The sequence below is a fragment of the Choloepus didactylus genome, chromosome 10 (genome assembly GCF_015220235.1).
Source record: "Choloepus didactylus isolate mChoDid1 chromosome 10, mChoDid1.pri, whole genome shotgun sequence".
In the NCBI taxonomy this organism is placed as follows: domain Eukaryota; kingdom Metazoa; phylum Chordata; class Mammalia; order Pilosa; family Megalonychidae; genus Choloepus; species Choloepus didactylus.
This window is the reverse complement of record NC_051316.1, coordinates 54610049-54634545: the sequence shown is the minus strand read 5'-3', so window position 1 is coordinate 54634545 and position 24497 is coordinate 54610049. Positions and strand designations below refer to the sequence as shown.

At 34.9% G+C, this 24497-nt stretch overlaps 1 protein-coding gene across 2 annotated transcripts in view; it reads right to left on the bottom strand.

Annotated features, from left to right (window-relative positions):
* UHRF2 (ubiquitin like with PHD and ring finger domains 2) overlaps window positions 1-24497 on the bottom strand; it is a 109774-nt gene that overhangs the window by 62258 nt on the left and 23019 nt on the right. For both annotated transcript variants that reach the window (XR_005210613.1, XM_037797123.1), the window contains exon 3: window positions 20044-20303. Coding sequence is in view for 1 of the 2 variants with exons in the window: in XM_037797123.1 (XP_037653051.1) it covers window positions 20044-20303 (260 nt within the window). In the remaining variant the exon portion in view is untranslated. The remainder of the gene's footprint in view (window positions 1-20043; window positions 20304-24497) is intronic.

Below are 24497 nucleotides of genomic sequence, written 5' to 3'. Positions count from 1 at the left end.
GAGAGGAAACAGGGATAGAGGCTCAATTTCTTTAATGTATCTTGTTTTGGAGATTTTAGCTGGAAGCTTGTAAATGTTTCACATAATTGTAAAACAAAACTAAAATGTCACCAATCTCTGAAAATCAAAAGCAAAATGAACAAAGGAGGTATAAAATTGGTGGTCTAACTACACAGAAAGGAACTATAACTCTAAATTTAATTGGAAATATCAATATAAACACATGGTGTCTTTGATTACACATTTCCTAGCTCCATCCAATGAGAAGACCTAGAAACATGAACAAACAAGTATCAGTCAACATCCCTGGTGCCCAGACTACATCCTCTACATACCATTTCTAACTAAAAAGAACTAACTAGGGTTCCTTGAAGTAATGGTTGAATCCAGGTCTGGGCAGGAAATGAGATGAGCATGAGACATACTATCATACCTGAAAGCAAAGAAGCTCTCAAAAACTGTATGTGGTTCGACTTTAAGGAATCTCTATAGGCCAGAGATGGGACAATCTGAGCACCAAAAAGAACAGAGGTACATTAAAGCAAGTGCTAAAATCCATGAGTTCATAATGATACTTCAAAGTAAAAATCTCATTGGTCAACCATTAGATGACACTAGGAACTTATTCATTCTGAAAAACTGAAAAAAGGCCAAGGAATCTTACCTTTTATAAGTGAATCAACTGGTTAAAGGAAAGTTCTTTATAAGAGAATTATATAGCTATCAGGCTAAAGAATGATAGAATGAGGTATCGACATTTTTGTAACACTTAATGCAAGGAAAAAAGGCGGGGGCTGGGGCAAGATTCTGGAGTTTGAGACTTAACCTATCAACTGGCTGAATGCAATGGGTAGATCTGTGACTGAAGGTTATCAGCAAACTGTATTCCCTGTAGCTGGTCAGCAAGTTTAACATTCCAGCAGAGGACCACGGCTGCTAAATCAATAAATACTGAAATGTTTATGGTTGAAATGATTTAAGGTTTAGGACTTGCTTCTAAACAATCCAGTGGTGGTGGTGGGTGCTAGTATACATAAAATAAGATTGGCCATGAATTGAAGTGGTTGAAACTGTTAATGGGTTTATTATTCAGTTCTCTCAACTTCCGTGTAAATTTAAGTATTTTTATAATGAGAAAATTCTTTGTGGTTCAAGTTAAAATTCAAATACTACCTAAACACAAAGTTTATTCCCACTTTTTGAAGTTTTTTTTCACATATGTACAAACGTAAAAAAATTAACACTCTAAGGTTTATAATGAAGACAGTAGTCTCCTGCTCTAGTTCACCGAACAATCGACTCCTGTTCCCCAAAGGCAACCATCTTCAATTCTTAGCAATTTTAGCTGGTTATTTACCTCTGTATTTTAAAATAACATCCATGAGGTTTTTTATTTTTTTAACTTTAACTGTTATCCTACATATCCTCATATACAGTTCCATTGCCTCCATCCTCCTTTTCTTTATAACTGCTAACAAAGGACCAGTCTAAGAGCTTACATATTTAGACTCACTTAATTAATATAACAATTGTATGAGGTAGATGTTATTCTATCCCCATTTCAAAAATGAGGTACAAGTTAAATAACTTGTCTAAGTTATTTGGACAGAGATACAATTCAATCTCAAATCATCTGGCTATAGACTCCGTGCTCTTGCAAAGATTTGCAAACTTTTTCTTGCTCTTAAGCACATTATACAAAACTATGTAGTTTGTTGACTCAATATTTTCTACATATTGACTAAACAGTTATCACACAGCTAAGTAGTGAAGGATGCCTTAATAATATTTCCTTTATTCCACAACTGTTTTCGTAGAGTACCTAACTGAGCCTTTTGGTTTCTAATTGCTTAATTTTCTATGCACGCAAATTAATTTACCTCCATTCTGTCAAAGTTGTAAAACTCCTACGTCCAAACATTCCAGGTACCCTATAATCTTTTGAGCTTCAAAACCTCTCTAGAGTCCTCTGTCCTATTTCAATCTGGACAGGTTGCTCTATAGGCCTATTCCACAGCTCTCCTTTTGGAATCTCCTTTCATTACTTCCTGTGTTGAATCCTGTTTCCTGGATACCATGTCTTCCACTTTCTGGGAGAGCCGAAGGAGATGCGAAGGTGCTGTGACTGAAGGTTACCTCCCACAAACCCTTTTTCAGGAAGCTGTTGGAAGATGTGTTCCATCAGTGGATAAGCTTCCACTACAAGGAGACAAAGCAGGAAAAAAAAATTCAACTGTCGGTATCCCAAAGAAGATACTTTCAACCACCTCATGAGCAGGGAATGAGGGTATAAGCCTGACTGCCAGAGATGTAGGAACTGAATGCAGAAAAGGCAGTTAGGTTTATAGACTTTTACATCACCATCCTATTTACTGAACAGCACCTCACACCTCCTCACAGCTGTGTCTGGTAATCTCCGGGTCTGAGCATCTGATTCAGTACCTCTGGAGAAACAATCTATAGTCTCTGGTTAGAGTATAGCTATCTCAGGTGGATGAGATGAGCAGGGCAGAGTGAGGCAGTGGTTAATGGGTTCTTTAATACAAATCAACCAACTCCCTTGCTCTCCAATCCTCTTATCCCATATGCCTACCTCCAAGGTACCTGCTGAATCCAAGGCCTGAGCCTTCCCAAGGTTCTCTAACACCAATTTACTTGCTTGCTTGTTGTTGGCTTCTCACCCTTAGGTTTCAGCTTTCTCTGACCTGTTAAGTGAGGTATCAATCATCCATTAGTGTACTACCTTCCAAAATTTTTTTCCTTTCTCTCTTGTGATTTTGAATTCTATCCCATTTTTTTTTGTCCTTGGGAATGTATGTATTTATTCTTTTGCTGTCTTCTAGTAGTGTTTAGGAAGGAGTAGAAACAAATGTGTTTAACTCTGCCATGTTAAACTGGAAGTCTTTATTCAACTTCTAATTTCATTTCTTACTACTCACCATATACCCCTTACACTCAGCCATACTAGTCTACTCTCTGCTTCATATTTCCTCCTCCTTTATCCATAGTATCCTGCTGTTGTTCTTCAGGAATACAGAAATATCATCTCTATCTTGTACACTCAGAGCTCCAGGTACTCACAAAGTGTGAGTATTACTATACAGCACCTACACTAGAGAACAAGTTTTTCTTTGAAGAACAGGTATCATGTTCAAAGTTAGCATGCCTGGAGACATATCCAACTCATTAAATAACAAAGTCTGTGCTGTTATATAACTAAAGCCTTTAATCAAACATAATAAACTATGACCACCGTATTTTGAAAAAGATCTCCAGATGACCCTGCTGTTTTCTCTACTTCCTCAAGAAACCTTACTCTAGATAGTTTATGTAAGAATATACAATTCTATGCAATGTGAATAAGAAAAAGGTGTTTTTAAAGATTATGTTTTTAGTTGTCTTTAAAAACAAAAATAAAAAACTTGTAGATAACTAAAATTGTTAATTACACCAATACCAAAGAGAAAGCCTTTTCAAGCACAGGTATTCCCACAGAGCATTTCCCCTTCCCCTTGAAGTCTAATGTATAGACTAAGATAATTACGTGAATTGGACCAAGCAGCTGACTATTCTCAGTATTTATAATGAGGAAAAGTAACTGTGCAGGAGTCTATATGAAACATTTTGAGACGTGTGATAGCTCGAACAATTATTGAAACAGGGTTCAGGGTAGCCCCAAAGAATTGGCACACAAAGAGGTAGGAATATAGCAAGGCCCACTTTATCTACACTTGGTAAAGGACCAACCCTGTACTTGGAAGAAAAAATTAGTCTTCCTCTTTCTCTTGTACTATACAACCTCTTGTTCTCAGAACCTGGAAGCCACGTTATTATTCTAATATAGGTAAAAGATAACTTCCTCTACTTAGCTACCTGCATCCTTGAGAGTTTAGAACCACTTTGTTGTAAAAAGTCTCAACTCCCTAGATAGGCCTTAAAACATAGCCTAAGCACAAATTTTCCCATTAACATTTTCATTGCTCCAAGCCCTCTTTAGAAGTCTTTTCGAGTTACCCTTTAGAATGCTTGCTTTTGATTATCTTTAACTAGGGGACATCTTTCCCACTTGAGAACAAAACTAATTTTTGCTAATAGGTGAAACAGTCATTGAGTGACTCCCAGGGAATTAGATTTCAGGGAAATATATTAAGAACTTTAAAAAAAAAGTTTACTAAAAAATCATGAAACTAGATTTTCTTAGGTGACTTGTAAACTGACTAATAATTCTGAAAGACTCAAACTGTATTAATAAGTAAGGCAGTATGACAAAACTTTCTTCAAAACATGGCTTTGTAGACCTAATATGCTTAAATAAGGACAACATTATCTGGAGGCATGTTCTAATTTAGCAAATTTTAATGTCATACCACATGCAAAAAAGAGAGCATTTCTAACAAATAACATTACTAAGCTTTACATCTTAAATTTAAAGCTCACCCAGACAATTAAGAGTAAATGTTCTCTAGGACAGACCATACATTAGGTCACAACAAAACAACTCTCAACAAGTTTTAAATGATTGAAATCTCCAACCACCATGGAATGGAGCTAGAAATAAGTAATAAAAGGAAAACTGGAAATTTAACAATTATGTGGAAATTAAACAAACACTCTTAACAATGATCAAAGTAAAAATCACAAGTAAAATTAGAAAATACCTTGAGATAAATGAAAACAAACACATAACATATCAAAACTTATGGGATGCAGCAATGACAGTGCTCAGAGGAAGATTTATAGCTGTACATGTTTATATTTAAATAGAATGATCTGAAACCAGTAACCTGTCCTCACACCTTGAGAAACTAGAAGAGCAGATTAACCCAGAGTGAGCAAAAGGACTACAGCAGATATAAATGAAACAAGAGGAGGAAAAACAGAGAAAATTAATGAAACCAAAGATTGGTTCTCTGAAAAGCACAATAAAACTGACAAACCATTAATTAGACTGAAACAGAAAAAGAGAGAGAGAAGATGCAGAGAATTAAAATAAAAAATCAAAGTGGGAACATTACTACCAATCTTATCAAAATAAAAGGCATTATAAAATGATACTGTGAACAACTGTATGCCAACAAATTAGATAACCTAGATGAAATGGACAAATTTGTAGAAACATACAAATTACCTAAACTGACTCAATAAGAAACAGAAAATCTCAGACCCATAAAAAGTAAAGAGATTGAATCAGTAATCAAAAACTTCCCAAGGAAAAGTTTGGGACCAGATAACTTCACTGGTAAATTTATCAAACAGTCAAATAAGAATTAACACTCAATCATTCTCAAATTATTAAAAAAAAAAAAAAAAAAAAAAAAAAAAGAGGGAATAACTTCCTAACCCATACAACGAGGGCAACATTATCCTGATGCCAAAACCAATTAACATCATAAGAAGAAAAAGTTACAGATCAATTTCCCTTATGACTACACATGCAAAGCCCCAAAACATACTTGCAAACTAAATCCAACAGAACACTGAAAGGACTACACACCATGACTGAATGGAAATTATCACAGGAATGCAAGGATGGTTCAACATAAAAAGAATTAACGAAATATACCACATTAACAGACTGCAGAAGAAAACACACTATCATCGCAACTAATGCAGAAAGGGCATTTGAAAAAATCTAACTCCCTAACAGAAACCTTGAACAACCAGTAAGAAATGGTAGAAACATCTTCCTAAAAAGCTCCAAAAAGAGTTGAAGACTATAGTAACAGTGAGTACCAAATGAAGAAAAAGGTTACTTAAAAGCAGTAGGATCCTGAGGTGCTGTCTGGCCCCTACCCCACCTATCACAGGCTTGGAACAGAGTAACCGATGTGCACATACTGGGAGCATGTATGTCTGCTCCAATCTGTCTGGGGGTGGCCTGAGGGCCTTCCTGTCCCAGAATTTACCCTGCATGTAGAAGGCACATCACAAAGCTCTCCTAAAGAATGCTGTGGGAGAGCAGTCAAATTGTGCTACCTGGGACAAGGTACTGCTTGCTGTAAGACAAATAATACAGTGTCTGGGAACACAAGAAATCTGTTTCCTAGGAAAAAAGGGACACTCAGAACCATGTGAAGAGGGGAAATCATAGGGACACACACACATATCCAGACAAAACTCATGTGCAGACAGAATCAGAGAGGCCCCTAGCTTTGGCCCAGAGCTATTCTCCGAACACATTGCATGGATAAGCTCTGAGGGAGAACATTCCCACAGGTCAATCAGCAAAAACCGGGAGAGGTGTTTACTTTTATTCCTTGTTGTTGTTGTTGTTGTTAACTGCTCCTGGCATTCAAGGAAAGCTCTGTTATTACACGAGCTAGACAGAAGCTTAAGGAACAGACATGCCAGAATCCAAGTTCCAGGAATAACACACTAAGTTATCAAATGTCCAAGTTTCAACAGAAGATTACAAACATACCAAGAGACAGGAAGTGATGGCCCAGGCAAAGGAGAAGATTAAAGCACTAGAAACCATAACAAGCAGGATCAGACCTGGGATATTCCAGACAAGGACTTTTTAAAAATTTTCCTAAAAAACTCAAAGAACTAAAGGAAATCAGGAAGATGACAGATGAACACATAGAGAATATTAAGAGAGAGATGGAAATTGTGAAAAGGAACCAAACAGATCTGAAGACCTCTGTGGTCTTCTTAAATTTAAAGCATCTTCTTAAGTTTAATCCATTCATGTAGATGTAAACTGATTATAAGTATGACCTTTCAATGAGCCTATTTCAGTTAAGGTGTGATCCTCCTCATTCGGGGTGGGTCTTAATCTTATTACTAGAGCCCTTTATAAACAGAATGAATACAGAGAGAGAAAAAGCCATGGAAACAAGAAGCTGAAATCAACGAAACCTGGAAGAGGAGGGAGAGACCAGCAAATGCCAAAGTGTGCCTTGCCACGTGGCAGAGGAGCCAAGGGCTTCTTTGGGAAGAAAGCACCACCTTGATGATGCCTTGGTTTGGACATTTTTACAGCCTCAAACTGTAAGCTACTAAATTTTCATTGTTGAAGCTGAACTATTTCATGATATTTGCTTTAAGCAACCTAGGAAACTAAAACCATAGTAACAGAAAATAAAAATTCTCTGGAGTGGTTCATCAGAGATTAGAGGTGGCAGAAGAAAGAACGGAAGAACTTGAAGATAAGACAGTTTAAGTCATTCAGTCTAAGGAGCAGAAAGAAGCATGACAAAAGATGAATAGAGCTGAGGAACCTGTGGGACAACATCAAGCCTACCAACATATGTATTGTGGGAGTCCTTGAAGGAGGAGAGAGAGAAAATTCAAAGAGATCTAGGCTGAAAACTTGTCAAATTTAATGAAAGACATCAAATGAACTCCAAAGAGGATACATCTAAATAAACCCAACTCCAAACCATATTATAATCAAACTGTCAAGTGCCAAAAAGAAAGAGAGAATTTTTAGGTTGTAAGAGAGAAGGTAACTGTCATGTGCAGGGAATCCTCCATGAGGAAAGAGCCAATTCTCAATGAAACCATGGAGGGATGATATACTCAAAGTGCTGAAAGCAAAAATGGCTATATCCCTCAAAACTGTTTCAAAAATGAGGGTAAGATTAAGACATTCCCAGATAAATAAAAGCTGAGTGACTTTGTCATCCCTAGACTGGCCCTACAACAAACGCTGAAGGGAATACTGCAGGTTGAAAGGAGAGGATGCTAGACAATAAACTGAAGCACATGAAGAAATAAAAATCTCTGGTAAAGATAATGACATGGGTAAATAGAAATAACCCATACTATTGTATTTTAAAATTTTAACCCACTTTTTACTTCCTACAGGTCTAAAAGTCAAACGCATAAAATGTAATGGTAAATCAGTAGTTTTGGACTCAAAACATAAATATGTAATCTGTGATGAAAACTACATGCAGAGCTACAGGAACATAGCAAGTGTATGCTACTGATGTTAAGCTAGCATCAAGGCCAACAAGATTCTTACAGATTTAGGATGTTAAATTTAAGCCCCATGGTAGCCACAAAGAAAATAGTAAAGCATATGCAAACTCAATGAGATAGAAAGTAGACTACAGGTTACCAGATGCGGGGGGCCAGGGACAATGAGGAGTATGTAAAGTGAGTGCAGGCTTTCTGATTAGGGTAAAGGGAAAGTTATAATAATGGATGTTGGTAAGGGTACTGCAACATTGTGAATATGATTAACCCCACTGAATGGTATGTTTGGGAGAGGCTGGGATGGGAAGATTTATGTTGTATACATGTTTCTACAAATTAAAGAAAGAAAGTGAGAGAAACTAAGGAGATAACAAAAATTAAATGCAATACGTGTTAGGAGAATTAAATGCAATACATGGAGGAGAAAGGCTGAAAAAGACATTACTGGGATCTAAGAAAAAGTGTATAGCCTATTCGTAGGAAATGTCCATAGAAGTATTATGTGTTCAAGGAGTAAGATGTTTGCAAACTGCTCTCAAACATTCAGAAAATAGAAAGATAGTAGGTACGTGCACTGACAGAATGGGAAAAGGTGGCAAAATGTTAAAATTGATATATCTTGGTATCTGGGCTTGGGGGGTGGGGCAGTATGTTGGAGTTCTTCTGTATAGTGTATTATTTTTGAAATTTGAAATTATATCAAACAAATAGCTGAAACACACCCAGCACCCTTTCTTGATGAAAACCAAAACTAGAAGGGAACTCACTTTATTTTAGGGCAAATATGAAAAACTCACAGCTAGTATCATCCTAAGTGAAAGCTTTCCCTTAAGATCAGGAATAAGACAAGCATGTCTATTTTCACCACTGCTATTCGACATTAAACTGCAAGAGTTCTGGTCAGGGCAATTGGGGGATGGGGGGCGGGTACCCAAATTGGAAAGGAATAAGAAAAATTAACTCTACTTGCAGGTGACAAAATCCTATATGTAGAAGATCCCAAGAATCCATAAGAAAAATACTAGAGCTAATAAATGAATTCAACAGAGTTGTTGGTTACAAGATTAAAATTCAAAAATCAATTCTTTTCTATACATCAGCAATGAATATTCTGAAAAGGAAATCAAGAAAACAATTCCATTTACAATAGCAACTAAAATAATAAAATATCTAAGATAAATTTAACCCAAGAATGCAAAACAGTTGTATATGGAAAACTACAAAGCACTGCAGAAACTAAAGCAGCCCTAATTTAATGGAAAGATATCCCATATGTCCATGGATTGCAAGATTTAATATTGTTAAGATGTAAATATTATCAAAAGTGATTCACAGAGTCAATAAAATTCCAATCAGAATTCCAACAGGTTTTTCGCAGAAATGGAAAACCCAATCATCACATTCATATGGAACAGCAAGAGGTCCTGAATCGCCACAAACATCTTGAAGAACAAAGTTGGAAGACTAACCTTCCCAATTTCAAACCTTACTACAAAGCTACAGGAATCAAAAAGCAGTGAGGTACTAGAATAAAGATAGAATGAACAGTGGAGATATATAGAACAATGGAATAGAATTGACATTGAAAATATAAATCTGCACATCAATCGCCAATTGATTTCACAAGAGTGTCAAGCCCACTCAATGGAAAAAGAACAGCCTCTTCAACAAATGGTGCTGGGAGAACTGGATATCCACATGCCAAATAATGAAACTGGACAACTACCTCGCATCACAAATTAACTCAAAATGGAACAATGACGTGTATAAGAATAAACTAATAAAACTCTTTGAAGAAAACAGAGGAAAATCCTCAGGACATTGTATTAGGCAATAAAGTCTTAAGAAATATGACACCAAAAGCACAAGCAACAAAAGAACAGGTAAACTGCACTTGGAAATTTACTCTTGTGTTTCAAAGGACATTATCAAGAAAGTGAAAAGACAGCATGAAGAAGGGGAGAAAATAGTTGGAAACCCACATATCTGATAAGGATTTAATATCCAAAATATATAAAAAATTCCTACAACTCAACAAAAAGACAAAGAGTAAAATTTAAAAATGCGCAAAGGACTTGAACAGACATAACTCCAAAGAAAATATACAAATGGCCAGGGAAAAGCAAATCAAAACCACAATGAGATATTTCACACCCTCCACTAGGATAGCTTTTATTTATTTGAGATAGCTATTTTTAAAAAAAAATTTTTTTAAAAAGAAGTGTTTGTGAGAATATACAGAAATTAGAACTCTTATGCAATACTGATGGGAATGTTAAATGGTGCAACCACTGTGGAAAACATTTTGGTGGTTTCTCAAAAAGTTATCATATGATCCAGCAATTCTACTCTTAGGTACGTACCACAAAGAATTAAAAGTAGGGACTCAAACAGGTATCTGTAAACCAATGTTCACAGAAGTATTATGCCCAATAACCAAAAGATGGAAACAACCAAAATGTGCTTCAATAGATGAATGGATAAACAAAACGTGGTATATCCATACAATGGAATACTATGTTCAGCCATAAAAAGGAATGAAGTTTGGATACATGCTACAACATGAATGAACCTTGAAAATATTATGCTAAGTGATGCTACACAAGCTAGGCAAAGGACAAATATTGTACAATCGCACTTATGAAATGTCTAGAATAAGCAAATTCATTGAGACAGAAAACAGACTGGAGGTTGCTAGGTGCTGAAGGACAAAAGAATAGGGAGTTATGCTTAATGGACAAAGAGTTTCTGTTTTGGGTGATGAAAAAGATTTAGTATTGGAAGGTGGCGATGGTAACAAAACATCGTAAAAGTATCAGGCCACTAAATTATACACTTATAAATGGTTAAGATTGCTAATTTTGTTTTAAATATAACCACAATAAATAAAACAGTACACACTAACAGGGAAATCTATAACAAAGTAGATTAGTGGTTGTGTAGCTCTAGGGGTAGTACTGGTGGGGTAGGAGCAACAGAAGAGTACAGGAGCTTCTTTTTGAGGTGGTAAATGTTCTATAATTGCCTCTGTGGTGATGGTTGCACATATCTGCAAATATACTAAAAACCATTGAATTGTATATCCTAAATGGGTGAATTGTATATGTGATTTATCTCAATGAAGCTGTTAAAAAATTTAATAATTCAGAACAGCTCAAAGAGGGATTTTATACATTACATGGACATAACATTTTTAGAACACATTAACAATGGCAGATAACTATTTTAGTAAAGTGAAAACATCATTATCTAGATTAAAAAATACCCATGCCAAAGATAAATCTATATTAAGAATACTTACCAAAATAACCTGGTTTTATTAACAAGTGAAAAGCCAAGGTTTGATTCTATTATTTACCAGGTACTTTATAAGCAGTAAGAAGAACATAGGTCAGGTAGATATTTACAGATGAGGAAATTAAAGCTGAAAGAGTTAAAAGAAAAAAAAAAAAAACCTTATCAGTACACCTAAGAACTAGGATTGAAGCCAAATTCTGATGTCAATTCCTAAACCATAAAGCCTATGAGAACCACTGCTCTGTATGCTTTAACTTAACAGGCTCCCTGTTACTTGGAGTACAGTTTTCTAGGCCCTAAACCCAGGATCACCCAATCTGGAAGGGGCAGGGTCTGTGGAATCTGCATTTTAAACAAATACATTACCAGGGCAAATCTGCAGTTTTCTGACCACCTTTTTAAGAAATACTCATGTAAAGGGATGATGTATAAATTCGAAAAGATGAAGTCAATTGTCATCTGTAAAGTTGTTTTTCTATGCACCAAAGCGACTTTACAGCACAGTGGAAGAGCAATGACTGAAGGTCACAGACTTGTGATGAAGGCCACAGACTTCTGACCCCTTCGATGATCCGTTTAGGACCCTGAAACTCACACAAAGCTAGAGAAAACAGTCTAAGCCTTTAGTAAATATATCAGTATAAACCAAGAAGCAACAAGGCAGACTGATCATTACACCAGTGTTTGAAACTAAACCTCTCACTCTAGACCCCTATAATTCAAGACCAACATGACACTTTGATATCATTAAAGAAAAAATCTCCTACACCTTTTCTCCCATCAAAACCCCAAAATAATTACACTTGACATTGCTTAAAACATTTCTTGGGTCTCCTTTAGAAGTATACCACTATATCAACAAAAAAGAAAATCAGGTTTTTTACTTTATAGAAAAACTACCTTTATCTACAAATAGCACTTGATTGTATTCACACTTGGCTCACTGACTCATATTTGCAGTAACCATAATTAAGGCTACACAAAAGCACACACCACAGGCTCAAAACAACTCGAAAACTCTTAAAGAATGCTCAGAGCAATGACAATATTAGTGTCAGACAAGCTATGTCTGACAAATGTACAACAGACTATTAATTACAGCTGAAGCATAAGTAAACCCCACCCCAAACACACGAAATCCTGGGTGATGTAGTGACATTTCCATTCTTTCTAAATCCCATGGTAAAGCCTGGCCCCCGTTAACAGCAGTTTAAACTTTTTGGTTTAAAAAAATCCTTTTAATACTAACAAGTTCTGAATCCACTACAAAGAAAAATGCACTCAGGGGTTTATACACAGGTAAAGAATCTTTGGTTTACAGTATCTGTTATGCAAAAGCATCATGACTGGGGTGTTATTTTAAAGTATGTAAACAACCCTACATCATAAATATAGACGATACTTTATAATACCTTTTTATAAGCTGCTTCTCAAAAGCAGAGGTAGTATGAAAAAGCAGATACTAGCATGTGCTTTTCTGAATCTGGGTCTACTAATTAATAAAGTATTACAACACTGTGCAAGTTAACCTCTCTAAACCTCAGTTATCCCCACTTTAAAGTTGAACGTACCAACTTCACTGGGTTTTCATGAGGATTACTTGAGGTAATCCAAGGAAAATACTTGGGATGTATCTGGCAAATACTGCTACTTTAACAAGAGAATTATTGGATTAAGTCACTGTACTCTGAAAAGGGTTAATATGGAACAATTTACTAAAAAGTCTAAACAAATCTTTGTTGCTGAAATAAACTGCCATTTCTAATTTTAAATGTGAATACTGAAAATATGGAAGATTAAATAATGTTGGTACCTCTATGAAAACCTACTGGCAATCATTTACTCATGTTTAAAAGATTTAAACTTTGTCGAGTGAGACAATAATCATTCTTCAAGATGTGATACAGAAAAATATTAACTACTTTTATATGAATTTTTTCCTCTTTACATACATAGTTTGTTGTTCAAAGTTTTTTCAAGCTTACTTTCTCCTTATAGAAATCAGCTAAAATTTATAAATCAAGACCTCTAAATTAGATCACTAAATTTAATAGTTAAAAAAAAGTCATGTCACTAACAAGAACAAATTTTCCCAAATTTACTTTTTAAATGGCCTATAAGACTGACTAAAGATACATGTTGAACTCATGAAGAAGACAAAGAAACAGGTGGCAGTGTAGTAACTATGACCTAAAAATGACCTAAAGCTGTCAACCATATGATTATACCAAAGTATTTTTAAAGAATCTTTGAAATGACTGAAAACTTAACTGGCTGATTATATTGTAAGACCAGAGACTGAGCTGCTTCATGCTTACAATCTGGGAAGAATGAAATCTAGTTCAACCCTATCTCAAATTCAAGCAGCGTATTTTAGGACTGGACTGGCTTAAGAGCCTAATTTAACACGAAAATCAGGGCTAGATCTCAGAACAAATATTCACCTACTACAGAGAATTTTCCCCTACTCAAGAATTCACCAGCACATAATTGATAAATTCCCCCACTACGGGCATTTTTTCTTCCTAATTTTTACTTTAGTAACATATATACAACTTAAAGTTTTCCCTTTTACCCACATTCAGGTAAAAAATTCAGTGGTGTTAACTACAATTTACAATGTTGCACAGCTATCACCACCATCCATTACCAACTTTTCCATCACCCTCAACATAAATTCTGTACCAATTAAGCTTTAACTTCCCATTCCCTAGACCTCCCCAGCCCCTGATAACCTGTGTTCTAGTTTCCAACTCTCTGAATTTGCTTATTCTAATTGTTTCATATCAGTGAGATCACACACTATTTGTCCTTTTGTGTCTGGCTTATTTCACTCAACATGAGGTATTAAAGGTTCGTCCATACTGTCACATGCATCAGAACCTCATTCTTTTTCACAGCTGCATAATATTCCATTATATGTATATACTACGTTTTGCTTATCCATTCATCGGTTGATGGACCTTTGGGTTGCCTCCATCTTTTGGCAAATGTTTAGAATAAATGCCACTATAAACATCAGTGTGCAAATAGCTGTTCGAGTCCCTACTTCCAATTCTTTTGAGTATACACCGAGAAGTAGGATTGCTGGTCATATGGTAAGTCTATTAACTTTCTGAGGAACCAAACTGCCTTCCACAATGACTGCACTATTTTACAGTGCCACGAACAACGTACAAGGGTTCCATTTTCTCTGCCTCCTCGCCCACACTTACTATTGAGTGTTCTTGTTCCTCCACATCCTCTCCAACATTTGTTACTTTTGTTTTGTTTAATAGTAGCCAGTCTAGTGGGCATAAAGTGGTCTCACATGGTTTCAAACTGCATTTCCCTGATGGCTAATTATGCTGAGCATCTTTTCATGTGCTTTTTGGCCATTTGTCCATCTTCTTTCAAGAAATGCCCATTTCCAAGTCTTTTGGCCATTTTTGTTGTTGCTGATTGGGTTGTCTTTTTTGTTGGTAAGTTACAGGATTTCATTATAGATTCTGCAAATTAAACCCTTATCAGATATGTGGTTTCCAAATATTTTCTCCTATTCTGTAGGTTGTCTTTTTACCTTCTTGATGAAATCCTTTGATGCACAAAAGTTTTTAATTAGGTGAGGTTCCATTTTTCTACTTCTTCTTTTGCTGCTTGTGCTTTTGGTGTTAAAGTCTAAGAAACCATTGCCTAACACAATGCCCTGAAGATGCTTCCCTAAGTTTTCTTCTAAGAATTTGATAGTCCTGGTTCCTATGTTTAGGTCTTTGATCCACTTTGTTAATTTTTGTATGTGGTGTAAGATAGGGGTCCCCCTTTACTCTTTTGTATATGGATATCCAGTTCTCCCAGCACCATCTGTTGAAGAGACTACTCTTTCCCCATTGAGTGGACCTGGCACCCCGTCAAAAACCAATTAGCCATAGATATGAGAGTCTATTTCTGAACTCTCAATTAGATTCCACTGATCTACATATCTATCCTTGTACCAGTACCATACTGTTTTGACCACTGCAGCTTTGTGGTAAGTTTTAAAGTTGGAAAGTGGGAGTTCTCCAACTTCTTTCTTTTTCCAGATGGGTTTAGCTATTCGGGGCCTCTTTCCCTTCCAAATAAATTTGATAATTGGCTTTTCCAGTTCTGCAAAGATGGCTTTGGAATTTTGATTAGGATTGCATTCACAATCTGTAAAGGGCTTTGGATAGAACTGACACCTTGATAGTATTTTGTCTTCCAATCCATGAGTGTGTAATGTCCTTTCATTTATTTAAATCTTCTTTGATTTCTTGGCAATGTTTTGTAATTTTCTGTGTATATGTCCTTTACATCACTGGTTAAATTTATTCCTAGATATTTGATTCTTTTAGTTGCTACTGTAAATGGAATTTTTTTCTTGATTTTCTCCTCAGATTGCTTATTACTAGTCTATAAAAATACTGATTTTTGAGTGTGGATCTTGTACCCGATCACTTTACTGAATTTGTTTATTAACTTTAGTAACTTTGTTGTAGATTTTTTCAGAACTTTTCTATGTAAGATCATCTCATCATCAAATAGGGTAAGTTTTACTTCTCCCTTTTCAATCTGGATGCCTTTTAGATTCCTTTTTCTTGCCTAACTGCTCTGGCTAGAACTTCCAGTACAACGTTGAATAACAGCGGTGACAGTAGGCATCCTTGTCTTCTTCCAGATTTCAAAGGAAAGCTTTCAGTCTTTCACCACTGAGTATGAAGTCAGCAGTGGGTTTTCCATATATGCCCTTTATCATGTTGAGGAAGTTTCCTTCTTTTCCTGTTTTCCTAAGCATTTTATTCATAAAGACTGCATAACGGAATAACGGACTCTGAATTATTTAAAATTACCTAAAGATCATTTTGTTTGAGTTAAATATAATTCCTTTATGTAAAAGACTGAGTTCTAATAGTTTTGTCTACATGGATGAAAAACAGAAAAATCAGCAAGCCACAGATCACTAGACATGTGCTACAATAGGATGAACATTTGATTTCCTCAGGTATTGTTTATCATCTATGGCCTCTACTAAAATATTTGGTGCATTTAGTTAAATTATCACTTCTCAGCCACTTTTCCCCATATTACTCTTTAATGGCAGGTGTCTGATAGCAACAGATAAGGCTAGGCCAAAGGGAAACTATAAGTGAGTGGTTCTCAAACTTGAGTGGGCATCAGAATCATCCAGAGGACAGTATACAGATGAAATTGGATAGGGTGGTCTCAGGTGCTGTCATACGTAACATTTTTTTCTGTAAAACCCAGGCAAAGTCTAAAGCAAGTCTCGGTCATACTTGTTATATAAATAATGGTTGATCTTTGAAAGCAGAAGTATAGGCTACTAACAATTCCATATACCATTTGTAGGTTGAACGGCAATTTACATACTGGTTAACTCTTGGGAGTCCAATCATTCAATGGGCAGGTCTTTAGAGAAGTTACATAATTAAGCCTTGGTTTCCTCATCTGGAAGTTAATGTAACAAATATTATAATCATGCAAAAGATTACATGAGCATCTACATAAAAAGTTAGCTCATCTAGTTTGTATATATGTTACTAGAATAAAAACTAAAAAACAAACAGGGCTGTACAACACAGTGAATGCTATTGTAAACAATGGACTATACAGTCAGTATTACAATTATAAAAATACTCTTTCATGAATTGTAACCAATGTAGCACACGAATGCAAGGTGTTAATAATAGGGTGATATATAGGAACTCTGTATTTTGTCCACAACTTTTCTGTAAACCTACAACATCACTAATAAAATAAAAGGAAAAAACGACTTAATGTTACCTAAAATGCCACAAGCTATGCCATACACATATTTTCCTACTAGAATCACTAAAGAAATGATTGTCTGCTCCAAGACTACCTCTTTCCCCTTTGTCAATGTCATGGCTCTTTACCATCTACTGTCACAAGACTAAAGCCACAGCTTTGTGAACTGAGAAAAATGTTAAGTATCCTTTAAAAGTATTAATCTTAACTTTTAATATCTTAACTACAGCTTAGAAAAGGAGTGTGTAAATACACAGAGGGAACAATTGATACAAATAAACTTTCAAGAAGCTATAAAAGATGTACAGAAATTATGTTCTCTCCCCTTTCTCTTATTGCCTATTTATTGTTCTAAGACTGCCTATAAGTCCTTGACATTTGTTCACTTCTCAACCCCTGCCCCATTTGTTTTCTGTCCAAAAAAATACCATTAAAAATAGAATTTTCATTCAAGGCAGTCTCTCCCTAGTATCAGGACTTTGGAGGAAAAAAAAAAGGTAGCTCTCCTCACAGTCAAGCTTATATATCCACTGAAGGAGTGCTTTTAAAAACCTTATAGATAATTCAAGTGTCTCTTAGAATCTAAATTTAATATTCCTACTGCCAACTCTTTTTCCCCCAAGTGCTGAATACTTTGGTTGAGTTCTAAAAATGCAAGGCCCATACTAAGACAAGGGTAATAGATGAGTGGTATAGAACTAACAGCAATTTAAAAAAAAAACCCACAAATATCTACTTTGTACCAGGCACTTTGATGTCAACCCCACATTTGCTTTACATTATATGCAGTAACCCAATATTATAAGTCTTTTCAAGCTAAATATCTAGTTCCTTCAGCTATTCTGCATGATGGCTTTACATTTTTATATACTATGTTCTAGTCTGAATTTACACCAGGTCTGCTGATATTGTCTTTAAAGCAAGGTAGACATCATACTTCTAATAAAACAGCCATGTAGCTACCTGAGAGCGACAACCTACTGACTCAATTGGTGCTGACTATTCAGTAAAAAATTATTATTATTGCTAAGCCACCTCTTCTACTAGCACTTTTAAAAGTATCCTCCATCCAAGAGTTAAGAAATGGTTTAATGACTTACTGAAATCAACATGTACTTTGCTACATTTTTAAATTCACTTTTCTAATAAACATGAAGAATGAAACGTTCACCTAACAGTATTTATTACCAAATTCATTGTGGGTCGTAACGAGTCTTTCTAGGAACTTTCTAGATACCTACACCAACCTTTTTGTTTTTTTGTACCTCTTACCCAGGAGCTCATCTGTTTTTAATTTTTAATACTATGTTTCATTTATCTTTTGCTCTTCTTGAGGATCTGAATGGCATTTACCTACCACTAAGCTTCTATTACTCAAGGAAAGTTAAGCTATCACACCTTAAAAGTTGCCAACACTGAACCATCTATTTCCTTTACCTAGAATTATTTAGGGCAGATAATTTTAGTCTTTTCACATTTGCTGGATTTAGAGTCCCTTTACTAACATTCATTGTAATCAAGACAAATTTATCCTTCATTAAAAAATAATGAAATAAATGCTAAGATACTTTGTTTTGTGCTCTAACATTACACCAAACTCAGGCATTGGGCCTAACCCTTGGATAGTCTTACTCCAAATCCAACTTTTAAGAGCCCCTGAAATTATAAAAAATTATTAAGCTTTTGTTCACTTAATGCTTAAATCTTCTTATCCTATTTCTATATGATGCCATTCTGCACAATATTTTTCAACAAACAATAACTCCTTTTTTTAGCCAGAATCAGCAGGTCCCGCATAGTTTTCCTAGTTCTTTCTTCCATTCTCAAAGATGTAAAATTCAATAAAGCAAATCAAGAACTTAGACACTCTGCTTATTGACAACAGATGTACAGATAACTAAAGTCCTCCACTACTGTAGTAATCTTGCCTCTTTTCCACAGCACTCATAAATCCAGAGACTGCTTACCATCAATACACCAACCCCGACCCCTTTTCACCTCAGCCTCAACTCAACCACACTGCCAGTCCTGGTCAATCCCAGACCTTAATACTCCCTTCTAGTTATTGGCTCTATTAACATCTACTATGGTAAGAAAAGTATGACAGCTCATTTGCAGTAAGAGTGCTGGAAAGTAGGCCACAGCCACGAGAAGTACCAGGAAAGTGAAGATCAAAATGACCTATTTTGACCCCTTTCAGTGTTTCCAGTTGTCCTAGAACTCTAAGTTGATACAAGGTGTGTGTGTGTGTGTGTGTGACTCACAACTAAGATTCTGAACTCTTATACTTAATAAGAATTTAGTAGCATAACATACGTGTCAAGTGATGACAAATTCATTTACTGTGTTGAATAAACATGAAATCTGTCAACATAACTTTCACACTAGGATTTTGAAAATGGGTACAGAAAATGATATCTAGGACTTCAAGGCCAAGTTCTTAATACTATTTCCATCTTAATTTTTTAAAACCTATTTTGTTAGGGGAGATGAGAGTGGGGAGTGACTATTAATGGGTGTGGAGTTTCTTTTTGGGGATAAAAATGTTCTCAAATTAGTTTGTGGTGATGTCTGCATAATTCTGAATACACTAAACATTGAATTGTGCACTTTCAATAGGTAAACTTTATGATGTGAATTATATCTCAATAAAACTGTTAAAAAATATTTTAACCTCATTCTAATGGCTATCACTCTACATGCTATTATACCCTTTCTAAACTGCTGTTAAAATATGTATCAAAAAAATCTAACATAACAGAGGATGGGAAAAATAGAAACTTTTACATCCTAAATTAAGGCAGGTATTAGGATCCTGATGACAAACCACTTAAGATCCAGAGATGACTGGGAGTCAAAGAGCCCTTATTCATTAGATTCAACCACCAAACAAACAGAAACAAAACAAAAAAGTAATAGATTGAACATGATCCCCTAAATTATTTCTTCAGAAAGAATATTAGTTGAAAATTATCTTCAAATGGAAGGCTTTGCTTCTATAAACAAGAACATGAAGTCCTCAATAGCATGAGCACTTACTCATCATACTTGATATGATAAATAACGTCTTCATCAGCAGCAACAGAGTCTGAATTAGACGTAGAGGGTACACTGTCCAATTTATTTGTGTTCTCTTTGGAATTATGATTTACATTTCCATTAGTCCTTTTATAAGAACTGCCATTCTTCAGTGGAGTTTTGCCACGTGAATGTCCATCAGAAGCTCTAGTAACACTATGTATATGTGCTTCAAACCAAGCACCAAGGCCGACATCTCTGGCATCCACCAATTCATTTACCTAAAAAAAGTTTAAAATTTGTTAATGAAGCTTAATTTCATCTACTGCTTCAAAAACCTTAATATAAACCAATTTATTTGAGGGTACCATGGTAAACAATATTTGCAGCCACTCAGTTTTAAACCGATTATTAAAAAGATTAAATCAAAACTGTTTTTTGGATTTTACATCTTAAATCTGTTATTTACTAATACGAAAATTAACTTTCTTCCAAATTTCCTTCAATGAAATAGGTGTTCTTAAACTACTCCTTACCCATATCTACCCTAGACTTTCAAAATATAATTAATTCTCTTGTACCTAGCAAGTCATTCTAGCAAGTCATCCAATAAGAATGTTGCTAATGAAAAGCCAGGACTTTAAGCTACTATGCACTACTACTATTAATTTTTTCATAATCTTAAAGGTAACATACATGGTCAGCCCTAACAGAAAACAGTAAGGTGTCTAAAAAAAAAAAAGAAAATAAAAAAAAAGAAAACTTGAAAATGAGGGAATTATGCACAAGAACAAAGGGAAGAGCCCAGTGAACCCATCAAAAAGGTTCACTAAGTACCAGCACCAGTTAGTAATTCACTAGAAAATACATTTACTACCTCAAAGAGCAACAATAAAAATATAAAAAGGTGTACTATCTAAATCTATTTTAACTTAGCAAACTACAGCAAGCGGAAGGCAAAGAACAAGGCTATAAGATGCAAAATGTATGTAGTCAAGTACCTTAGACAATCTAAGGTAAATCCTGCACTGTGACAAAAGGGAAAACAAGAGGTTTTGGTAAACAGGTATACCAGAGAATTAAGAGTTACGAAAAGGAAGCAGGTTAAAAAAAAAAAAAATCTAAAAAATGTGAGCATGGTGGACAAAAAGATCAAGGGCCTTTTAAGTGCAATAACCAAGAGAGAATTCCCTTCAATCTTTTCTTTTTTAAGTCCTTAAAAAGAAAAAATGAAATCATAACATAAGATCATCTAATCAAGCTAGCTCTTCCTTCAGGGTATAAAAGACCACCAACAGTGTCTAATATAATTCTAACAGATGGTATAGCTTGGGGCTGAGGGGGAGGGAATACCCTAAAATGAAAATACCCATGTGCCTGATATTATGCAAGGTTCCTAACTTAGGTTTGTCTAACCCTAACAACCCTAATGTTTCCTATTTAACAAGTATTAAAACTATAAAAAGGTTTCAAACCATTAAGAAGACACAGAAGGTAGAGAAAGTACAGACAAAACAAAAGATTATAAACTATTACTACCAGAATGAGATACAACATTTGACCAAAGGCAGTATATGTGATTAAGACAGTAATACTGAAATAGCCTGAAAGAGAAGGTTTAATAACCTAAGGAAGAGTCTGGGAGAAAAGTGAAAGCTCTACAAACCAGCTAAGATACGTACAGCAAAGAATCAGAAATGGAACACAGTATACAATGCATAAATTAACTTATGCATTAAATGGACACAGGCTCATTTCTTCTACAACAGTCATTGACAAATTTAAACACAGTAATCTCTTCTAGGCAACACATGTCTAAAACAGAAATATCAACTGTTAAAATCTATCATACTTAGGAGAAATGAACTGAAGCTACTATTTCATAGCAAATCAAAATGTAAGAGGTTTCATATAGCACTGCACAAATGTTCTAGAAGAAAATTTGAAACATAGTGGATACTAAAGAGCTAAACCACAAAACACATTTAACAATATAAACCTGATTAAGGAACAGTAAGAGGTACAACTAAAATACTGTTTGCATATTAAATACACAATTTGCAGACTGATCTAGGATCTGGATAACTCAACATGTGACAATACTATTCAGGTTAACAGAATCCTTAGCCAACCTAAAAATACTGTCAATGCTTGACCATCAAACATAACAGAGAACTCATTAGTTCACAAAAGTAGGGCATTCTTTGAGTAGAGTAAAATAACCTAGATTTTTAACTAAAATAAGAAGTACATATTTTAGTCTTCAATTATAAAGTATAGTTCTCACTCATGATAAGGCATGTAAACTTTGAAAAAAAAACTTCTAAATTCAGAAGTATAGACATTTCATAAACTAAGTTAGGTCAAATCAGAATGGGCTGAACTATATTCAAGAGGCTAAAGCTGTTTTGCAAAGCCTGGATTTTGAAAGCTGTTCAGAATAGAATGATTAACATAAAAACAGAGGATATGGGCTAAAGTACCAGTTCTAAGTAATCTAGTTGAAATTAAGAACTGGAAAGTAACTGACCAAAAGAAAGTAGCATAAAGGCAGAAGACAGGATGACAACAATGAGAAACAGAAATGGAAGGCAAAGATGGAGCTGAAAAGACATGGGGGACACAGTAATCAAAAAAACAAAAACAAAAACAAAAACCAACTACATGACTAAGCTTATTTAAGAGCCGGAGTTATTCATACAGTCACACTGAGATATATATTTGATATTAAAAAACTGATACAGGGGAGGCAAGGAGGATCATTAAAAAATAAAAGTAATACTATCAATAGCAAATATTTGAGGGTTTATTATATGCTGGATATACTTTTAACACTTCATCTGTTCTGTGGAAAACACAGCAGGCTCTGCAGATAAACCTAGGTTCATGTCCTTCTTCTATCACCCCTAGATATAACCTTGAATAAGTTACTTAACTTGTCCTAGACTAAGCTTCTTTATAAAATAACATACCTTGCAGTGTATTAGAGATTACATGAGAAAACTCATATGGTATGCCAACCTAGCAAGGACATAGTAGGTATATATCAAACAACTTCTATGTCCATATATATTAATATAGTCGATGTTAAAAGTCTCATTAAAACTCAAAATACATAGTCTTATCACTACTCTTCTTAGTAAAACATATTAGCAGTGTACTAAGTATCATGTACATTACCTCCTTTAATAATAATAATAATAATAATAATAATATTATAATACAAAATCATTCTCACATTTCAATGAGGTTTCAGTAGTAAGGTACACTGTTAAAGAAACAGCTAAAAAATGTATGGGCGCTAACCTCAGTACACAGGTTTCTCCAATTCTGAACATGGTTCTTTCCAAATGCCATGTTTCCTCAGAGTTACCAATTAAGACTCAGTATATACAATACGGTCCCATTTACATAAAGTTCAGAAACAGTAAAAATAGGGAAATATGTATTGGTGATAAAATTAATAAAAAGCAAGAAAATGATTACCACAGAAGTTTGGGTAGTAGTTATATCTAGGGAGGAGGAAGAGTTATATTCAGGAGGGAGTACATAAGAAGTTCCTGAGGTACTGCAATTCTATTTCTTAATGTGGGTGACGTTTGCAGACAATAACTTCATAATACTTCATTAAACTCTTTGTTTATTGCCTATTACACTTCATAATCAAAAAGTTTAACTATCAAGATGCAGAGGTTGTACTGTAGACAAAAGAAAGGAAATAATCCATGATTTTTTCTTTTCCTGTGTTTCCTACAATGAGCATAAGAAAACATATAAAAAATTTAACAGTGCCACACACACTTAGCTAAACCCTAAAAGCTTAATATCATCATTCTAAACAGTTATTTTATTGGCCAGGGTGATAGCCATTTCAAAAATAGAACCTCATTTGATTGATACATAGCATCCATACACAAAAGCAAAATTAAAATCAATTTAGACAACAACCATGTGTTTCAGAAAAGAAATTAGTTCCTAATTCAGATTAAATGTGATTCAATTTATGTTAAATGTACAATGGGAACTGGAAGGACCCAGCCTCTGCACTATCTTCTACAGGCTTTCCAAATGTGATAGTGATCTCTAGTTTCTTATGATAACATAGGAAGAGATATCTGAAACTGACCAAATACTGCCCAAAGTTATCAAACAGGGTAAAAAAAAGAATGATATTGAGTAACTTCAGATTAAGTTTTCATTTTTATACACTTTGAATTTTCACCTATACCAGTTTTGACGAAAGTTGAAAATTCTTTTTGTATCTGCTTATCAAGCAGTCCAAAGAACACTTGAATCAAAAGGAAAAATCCAAAAATGTTTGCTCATCCACAGTGATTAATTACACAAAGTTCTAAATCTATAAAAGGAAAACTCTACACAAAAGTGACATAAGCAAGAATTCAAGATAAAAGTAAAAAACAAACAAAAATCTGACAAAGCCGTCAACTTGTAAGTGGTATAGGGGTCTTAGAAAC